Here is a 9,057-nt window from a genome sequence, read left to right as displayed (position 1 = left end):
TGTTTTGAAGCTATTTCTAATGGTCTTAAAAGTAACAAACTTGTCATTTAGGAAAATCCTGTTTCCAAGTAAATTGTGAGAATTCCTGGTTTACTGGTTGAAATTCTGGTCTCCTTGTTTTTCTGGTCTCTAGTAAATGTTTGCATCAGGAAGAAATCCCAGACTATGTAAAATTTTTATTACCAAGAACTGAAGCAGTTCCTCCAGCTATAAAGATACAGGGCCAATGTAAAAATATGCAAACCTATGCTTCTGTGAACCTCTGTACTTCTATAAAATAGCCCTGATGGTAGGAGTGCAAGCTACTCAGACCTTTTAACATCAAAAGGACTTGTCTTGGATACAGTGATGCAGTAACAGTAGCTGGGTGTTACTGCACCTAAGACGCAAAATAATCTAACCTTAAGAAAAAGGAGCTGACTTCGGGACATGTGCCTTTCTCCTAAGAAGATAATTTTAAGCGGCACCTAGGTGGCTCAGCCGGTTAAGCATCCGACTGGATTTTGGCTCAGGTCATGATCTCACGGTTCAGGAGATCTGCACTGATAATGCAGAGCCTGCTTGGGATTCTCTTTCTCCCTCTCTCTGCCCCTTTGTCCCCAAATAAATAAACATAAAAAATGATTTTAAGGCAGAAGTGATGTGTTTCTCAACTTCCATGCATCTAAGTTGTCAGATGGTTGTTCAACACAAAGATACCAACTTTCCAATTTATAGCCCAACAATGTTCACATCAAACTTTAAACATCCTTGATCATCTTGTATAAATACATCTTCCTTGTAAGTTTCTAGTTCAACATAAGGTCTTTAAAGTCCTGGTTAATTTTAAAGCTTTTTATTTATTTATTTATAAGTATTTTTCTTAGTAATCTCTACACCCAACGTGGGGCTTGAACTCACAAGAACAAGAGTCACATGCTCTTCTGACTGAACCAGCCAGGCGCCTCTAAAGCTTTTTAACTTTACACACTAATAAAGTGTCAGGGCACCTGGGTGGCTCAGTAGGTTAAGTGTCCATCTCTTGGTTTTGGCTCAGTTCATAAGCTCAGTTTGTGTGTTCAAGCCCCATATGGGGCTCTGTGCTGACAGTGCAGAGCCTGCTTAGAAGTCTCTCTCCGTCCCCTCTGTTTCTTCCCCTCCCCTGCTCGCTCTCAAAAATAAATTTAATAAAAACACGAATATAGTATATGTAATATTAACAGTTGATACCGTGATATTTAAAAACAAATATAATTCTCCTAAACCTGGTTGGATTTGAATTCTCCCAGCAATAGGATAATTTACTGTCTGAAAATTTTCTAGAGCTGTATAATATGATGTCCTAAAGTTAACACACCTATTATACTTCCATCCTTCAAAAAAAGTTGGAATGCTTCCCACCTTACCTTTCCATATCATCTCTCCAGCTGGGTAACTTTTTTTTCAGACCAGGCCTGGGGTTCCTGTAACTTCAATCACAAACCTCAGGATCGGTGTCAACTATCTAACAGGGCCAGACTATGCTTTCACCTTGCTATGTGCTGCACCCCACCACGAGGTGCTTTAGAACTCCTTGAGCTTGAAGTGTTAGATTATATTCTGCTAAACTCAGTCCTTTATTTTACCAATACTGTATGCTTAAAATGCGTTGCTATTAAGAGTGTACACATACATAGCTATCCCTGGCCTTAATCATTTAATGTGAAAAATAATTACCAACAGATCAAAAATTAGACAAGACGCATTGAAAACATATAGTTTAATTTTTAAATAATTTCAACCAAAACTTTTAACTTTTTTTCTTTCAATTCTGGTAAGAGAAATAGACTGAGTCCAGATTTAGGTTATAGCTCAGATTAATTTTTAACTCAGTAATTCTTATGAGAAGACAACCTTTTATTTTTCTTTCAAGGGAACAATAGAGCCATAAGCATTTGCCAAGAATGAATTATCTTTGAAGTTTCATGTATTTGAACCAGATGTGCCTCATACTGATGGTCCCTTGTGATAAACTTGTTCCTTCTGCATAATCTTCAATTCAAGCTAACATTACTAATTACTGAAAAATCAGATTAATGAATTGTTTTCATAATAATACAGCAAGGGAAATATTTCTGGAATATATGCAGTGTTACTTGTGCACCATGTAACAAAGAACATTTAGAAATAAATTCAACACCGAAAGACCTAAATTTCGGGGATTGTTCCACATATACACAAGAAAACACTGATCAGATTGATTTTAAATTATCATAAACAATTCTAAATATTTATTAAAACACATCAATTCAATAGAAAGTCTGGAATTGTGATAATGTTCCCAGTTCATTTTTATTATCCTGAATATCACCTCCTACTCTTCCCCCCCACAAGAAGAAAGGCAAATCATAACAAAATGGAAAAAAAAAATGTTTAGGCTGATCGGGTAGCAAGCAACCTAAACAATTTTTTTTTTCTCTCCAATAGGATTTTAGGACTTTCATATTGTACACGAGACAACACTGGGTGGAAAAACACAGAACACTTTTTTTTGTACACACTGAACATTTCTTACTTTATCCAAGTAGAAGTGACCACTTGGCTTCTAACCTTTCAGCACTCCCAACTGCTTACCAGTATATCTCTTCCCTCTTCTTTTCAGACAGGTCTTGGTGATAAATGGACTTTGGCACACATCTCACTAGAAACCATATTTTACATATGTACACTATTCCATAGTTACTTGATATAATTTTCCAATATTATTTGAGTAACAGATTCTGGCAATTAAGTTCATTTGTCAGTAACCACCAGTTAATCATGGAGGAAGAATTCTACTTTCACAACTTCTCTCTGTTAAATTCTATAAGCATATTCTTTTATTTGGAGTTAATTGTAAATTCTGCTCTCAGAATTACACATGTAAGTTGTTTAAATAAATACCCACACAAATTCTCATTTATACCAAGTAGCTGGTTTATATTTATATCTTCCATCTTAAGAGGTGAAAACAACCATTTTGGAATTCATAGAAAAATAAACAAAGAACACTCAGTTGCAGAAGTGTAAGAAAATGTTAACTTTTAAAATGTCACTTATTTTCCTTAAAGTTCTCTACCCTTCCCATCCACGATAAACCAAGATCATGTAACAGGGTTAAATTCCAAAATCAATCTTTAATTCAAACCCTTTCCCTAAGAGAAAGGACTTCTCTCTTTCCTTGACTTCTCTTTCCCTCAAATGAAGCAAAACATGAGGCAATTAAATTTCAAAACCTCAAGGTTTCATCCAGATTACTTTTATGTATCTGTTTCAGTAGGGAACCACAATTCTACCTCTGCATTTCCCAATGGAAGTACTTCTCACCAAAGGGCTAGGCCACATGTTCTCTTGACTACGAATACACAGCTCAAAATCTGGTGTTTATTAAATGTGTACAATATGTAGGTGTAATTGGCATTTTAAAAAATTCAGTAATGCCCATTACAAATAACTTATCTGGACAGAATCAAAAATAACTGGTTAACTCAAAATAAAAAGAACCACTTGCATAATAACATATTTGTATCTTGATAAGAATGAACCAATGTGACCTGGGAGAGTCTAGAAATTCTTGGGTTAATTATAACAACATGGTGATAGGTTTTTCAAGGTACTTTCTAAACTCAGCAAGCCACTGGGCTCCAACTGCTCCATCCACAACCCGATGGTCACAACTGAGTGTAACAGACATCATGCTAGCCACATCAAATCTAGAAAAAGATAAAAACATTATTAGGTATTCTGAAAGCAACTGCTAATTTTTAGCCAGTAACCAGCCCAAATGCCAACTCCTACCCTGTAATTCCAACCAGATACTATTATTTTCCACTTACTCGTTATGTACTATACACCTCTAGCTCAACCTCCAGCTTGACAGACCAAACAGCCATCTGGAGCATGGGTTGGCAAACTACAGCTCACAGACCAAATCCCGCCAAATGCATTTACGTAGTGCTTCTGTCTGCTTTCACACTACCATGTCAGAGTATTTGCAACAGAGACCATATGACTCAGAAAACCTAAAAGATTTACAACCCGGCTCCACAAAAACGTACGCTGATCCCTGACCTGTGATAACTCAGCCTTCCCATCTCATATAGGATTAACTGCATTTAGTAAAAGAAGAATTGCTGCTCTGAGAAACTTCATTCTAGACTTGTATCTGACTCTACCTGAAGCTCCAACAGGCTATGCCAATAATTATAAAACTGAGACTCAAAAACAGGTATAATGGAATGAAAATGAGCTTACAACTCCCTCTTTATTTTGGTACTTACCCTTTTTCATTATCTGCTGGAACCAGTCTATCCTCTGAAGCACCAATCGCCAAAATACATGCTTGAGGTGGGTTAATAATAGCAGAGAAGTTCTTAATTCCAAACATCCCTAAATTAGATATTGTAAAAGTACCACCCTAGAAGAAAAGAGATTAAAAATAGATCATGTTAATTGCTTCTCAACATACAAAAAAAGACAAAATGTTACATGAAAAGACCTTAAGATCATCTTTAAGAAAGGCCTATGAACTACCATTAAAAAAAAAAAGGAAAGGAAAATGGTAAGCGCATGAATACACATATCACAACATCAAGTTGTGCAACCTAAATGTATATAATTCTTATTTGCTATTTAACTACAACAATAAAGCTGAAAGTGGGGAAAAAGGCCTGAATAGAATACACTTTAATGAAAATATACAAGCATTACAATATGAACAAAAGTCAGTTGTGTGCCTTTTGCAAATTGCTGGAAAATATCTTATTTTCAGCTTCTGATAGGTTATTCACCTTTTATTTTCAGGGCCTTGTGTCCATGAGAATACAAGGCATAATCAAAAGGTGGAAAATGCAATAAAAGCATTATGCTGCCCTTAAAAATAACGTAATTCTTAACATTCAGAAGGTAAATAAGTAATACTGTACCTGGAACTCATGAGGCTGGAGTTTACCCTCTCGTGCTTTGGTTGCTAAAGAAACAACATCATTAGCAATGGCTTCCAGTCCTTTTATATGTGCATTAAATACAATAGGTGTAATGAGTCCTGCAGGAGTGCTGACTGCAACACTGATATCGACTACATGATTTCTATTGCAAAAGAAAAAAGAAAAGGACACTTCAATAATCATCAACAATATTAAGAGCTTATGTATCAGGTTAAGCAAGAATATTGATATTTATCTCAGTCTGGCCTACTGTTCAGCCAGAGAGATATCTCTTCTGGTGTTGACATTTTGCTATGCCCTTTCCCTAACTTGGACTTTTTGCAAATGGACAAGAAATGGGGTTGGTTACACATAACCTCTAACTGCCTCCCACTTGCCTTGACTGGCAGGTGGAAAATGCCCGGCATTCAGTGAGAATTAAACAAGAACTCAAAGAACTCCCTGGATTTTGAGATGCAGTGGACTGGCTGGAGCTGAGCCTCCAGGCAGAGCTCGAGCAGATGGAAGGAAGAGTGGAGGGAGTGTACTGCACCGTGGGAGAATCAGAGCTCAGGATGTAGGATGGTGGTGTCTCAGGACAGAAAAATAGGATTCCCAATCTGTATTATGCCACAGGTACCTTTGCATCTGTGTCCTTTCTCAGAGTATGTATTTTTAACACAGAAAATAAAATACTCAAATTACAAATAACAAAAAAACACAACCAAACAAAAAGCCCCAACTATACTGAAATTCAATTACCAAACTATTCAAAAAACAAAACTGCGGGTGCCTGGGTGGCTCAGTCGGTTAAGCTTCCGACTTCGGCTCAGGTCATGATATCATGGTTTAGGGGTTTGAGCCCCAGCTCAGGCTCACTGCTGTCAGCCTGTCAGTGCAGAGCCTGGAGCCTACTTCAGATTCTGTCTCCCTCCCTCTCTGCCCCTCTCCCACTTGAGTTCTGTCTCTGTCTCTCAAAAAATAAATAAACATTAAAACATTTTTTAAAAATTGTGACACATGTGCTTCTGTATTAATAAGATCAGGCAAGAGGTCTAATAATTGCTACAATTTTGAAGTAGTGATAAGCAAAAACCACTTTTAAGACTCCTGAAACAAAGCTGTGATATGAAAATAGGTGATTTTTACTGGTCACCAGCACAAGTACTGTTAATACCTCTTTGATTTGTTCTCTACATTTACGGTAAGAGGAAATGCCAAATTTCAGTTAGAGGTTAGTGGAAAGGAATGACTTTTTCCCCCTCAGCCAAGTTCCCAAACTCCCAAATTGTATCCACAGCCTCCTTGGGGTCTGTGTAAGGGCCCGTGCTGATGTATTCTGCAATTGAGAAAAAGTTAAAACTTCACAGGAAGAACTCCAGCTATTTCTAGGCACAAGCTTTAGAATATTATGGTATGGTACCAAATCCCTCAAAGTGCCCAAGCTGAGCCCTCAAAGTGCCCACGCTGGGCAGGGCAGTGGGATTGTCACTTGTAAACATAAGGATGTGCTCTAATGATAGTGTGTGACTATCACAACTGGGCTCTAGCCAAGGAATGACATAACGAACACTCCTTTCTTAACTACCCTGTCCTCCTAAGCGAGTAAGCATGGTGTTTCTCACCTTGTTCACTGATGAATATAGCCAACAGTACATGTTCAATAAATATCTGTTGAATGGCTATATAAACAAACAGATGAAGGGCATTTGGTAGGAATCAATGAACAATTCATAGAACTTGCCCTGTAGCCTTGATCTGTTCTTCAAAGAAGTGTTTTCTTCAAATACTCTTAAAATGTGAAACATTAATTTACCCTATGACCCAGCAATTCTACTCCAAGGAATGAACCCAGGAAAAATAAAAATGTAGGTCAACACAACGAATTATACACATATGTTCATAACAGCTCTCTAGAAGATACATCTTTGTCTTAATCCCAGAATCTATCAATGTGATCTTATTTAGTAAAAAAGATCTTTGCAGATTTAATTAGGATCTTGAGATGAAATCATCCTGGATTATCTGGGTGGGCCCTAAATCCAATGCCAAGTACCCTTGTAAGAGACAGAAGAGAAGACATGGACACAGAGGAGAAGGCCATGTGAAGATGCAGGCAGAGGTTAGAGTTATGCAGCCACAAGCCAAGGAATGCCTGGAGCCACCAAAACCGGAAAAAACAAGGGAAGATTCTCCCCTAGAGCCTATGGAGGGAGTGCAGCCTTGCTAACACCTTACTTTTAGACTTTTGGCCTTCAGAACTATGAGAGAATAAATTTTTCTTTTAAGCCACCAATTTTGTAGTCATTTGTAACAGAAGCCCTAGGAAACTAATATAGTCTATAAGGCATAGTAAGACCCTCAGATGTCCTCCCAGAGGGGGATGGCCAAGGAAAAAGCATGAGTAGGTTACTGTGACATCTGAGAGGACTGAAAAATGGCTTAGAGTTCTCCTGGGAACTTTCAGAAAGAACTGATGGTGAGTACATAGAAAACTAGCTCCTTCTTAGGGAACCATTAAGATCAGCCTGGTCACTATTCACAGCATATTACATCTCTTAGTCATAAATAATATTTTTACGGGCATAAAAATATTAATACTGAATACTGATTTATCCAATATTTGTGCTGTAATCAATTTGATAGGATAATGGTATGTGTGTGTGTGTGTGTGTATACGGAAAGTACAACAAAGCTAAATCTTAGCCTTCCTTAATACCAATAAGTTGATAAAGAAAATGAAAAACCCATAAAAGGCAAATGAAAAATGTTTTTTAGAAATACAAAAGTAAATACTAGGGGGGAAAAAAAACAGTTTAAAAGTTGTATTTGCCTCTTGGGAGTAGACCTCAGATTAAAAGTTGAGTAGGTTGGGGTGCCCAGGTGGCTCAGTCGGTTCAGCATCTAACTTCAACTCAGGTCATGATCTCGCAACTTGTGAGTCTGAGCCCCACATGAGGCTCTCTGGTCTCAGCACAGAGCCTGCTTTGGATCCTCTGTCTCCCTCTCTCTGCCCCTCCCCTACTCACTCTCTCTCAAAAATAAATAAAAATTAAAAAAATTTTTTTTTACCATACAAAGCTTGAGCACTGGGTGTTATATGTAAGTGATGAATCACTAAATTCTACTCCTGAAACCATTCTTTCATTATGTTAACTAACTTGGATTTAAAAAAAAAAAAAAAAAGTTGAGTAGGTCACTGTAAGCCAAGGAGCAATATTCTAAAGAAAAAAATTTTTTAATGTTTTATTTTGAGAGAGAGAGAGAGACACACAGAGTACAAGTGGGGGAGCGGTAGAGAAAGAGGGAGAGTTCTGAGCTGTCAGCACAGAGCCTGGCATGGGGCTCAAACTCACAAACTGTGAGATCATGACCGGAGCCAAAGTCAGATGCTTAACCAACTGAGCCACTCAGGGAGCAATATTCTAATGTATACACTCTTATTTTAATAAAAATTAAATAATAACATAAAAGAATCTACATAGTACAAGCCTAGGCACAGGAGTCAGAATCCTGGTTCCAGTCACAGTTTTGCTACTTCCTAACAAATTAATCCAAGGAAAGTTATTTAACTCATTGAGCTTCAGTTTCTTCATCTGTAAAATGGAAGTGAAAGTCCCTAATTCATAAGGTGGCCATAAGGATTAAAATGAGACAACATGTGAAAGACAGCACCATGCCAGCCACATGCTACCATATACTTTTTTTTAAATGTTTATTTATTTTTGAGAGATTAAGAGAGAGAGCACATAAGCAGGGGAGGGGCAGAGACAGGGAGACAGAGGATATGAAGTAGGCTCTGCACTTCAGGAAACAATATTAGTTTCCTGAGATGCAGAGCTGAAACCCACGAACCGTGAGATCATGACCTGAGCCAAAGTCAGATGCTTAACCAAATGAGCCACCCAGGAGCCCCACATAATATTAACAAATATGTTTCTTGGTACTGTTTTCAATTTGCCTTCATTAAAGTTCAGCAGAATTAACTGGTAAATAAAAACCATTTCAACCTTGCTTTCTAAAGTTTGTTATCAACTTTAATTATTCATATCTGTAAATTTACCTTCCTTTCCTACACTACAAGAATTTGTAGTCCTTCCTAACTGAACATTACCTCGTCAACAGTTTTACATTG

At 37.5% G+C, this 9,057-nt stretch overlaps 1 protein-coding gene across 1 annotated transcript in view; it reads right to left on the bottom strand.

The window, feature by feature from the left end:
* Positions 1 to 1,721: 1,721 nt before the first annotated feature.
* Positions 1,722 to 9,057, bottom strand: part of DLAT (dihydrolipoamide S-acetyltransferase) — a 29,267-nt gene continuing 21,931 nt past the window's right edge. The window contains exons 12-14 of the mRNA XM_003992349.6: positions 4,923 to 5,085; positions 4,278 to 4,414; positions 1,722 to 3,710 (exon numbers count right to left, since the gene is read on the bottom strand). Of these exons, the coding sequence (XP_003992398.1) occupies positions 3,581 to 3,710; positions 4,278 to 4,414; positions 4,923 to 5,085 (430 nt within the window). The 3' untranslated portion in view covers positions 1,722 to 3,580. The remainder of the gene's footprint in view (positions 3,711 to 4,277; positions 4,415 to 4,922; positions 5,086 to 9,057) is intronic.

This window comes from Felis catus, chromosome D1 (assembly GCF_018350175.1).
Source record: "Felis catus isolate Fca126 chromosome D1, F.catus_Fca126_mat1.0, whole genome shotgun sequence".
Classification (NCBI taxonomy): Eukaryota; Metazoa; Chordata; class Mammalia; order Carnivora; family Felidae; genus Felis; species Felis catus.
Note: the sequence above shows the minus strand (reverse complement) of the source record. Positions and strands in the feature narration are given on the sequence as shown.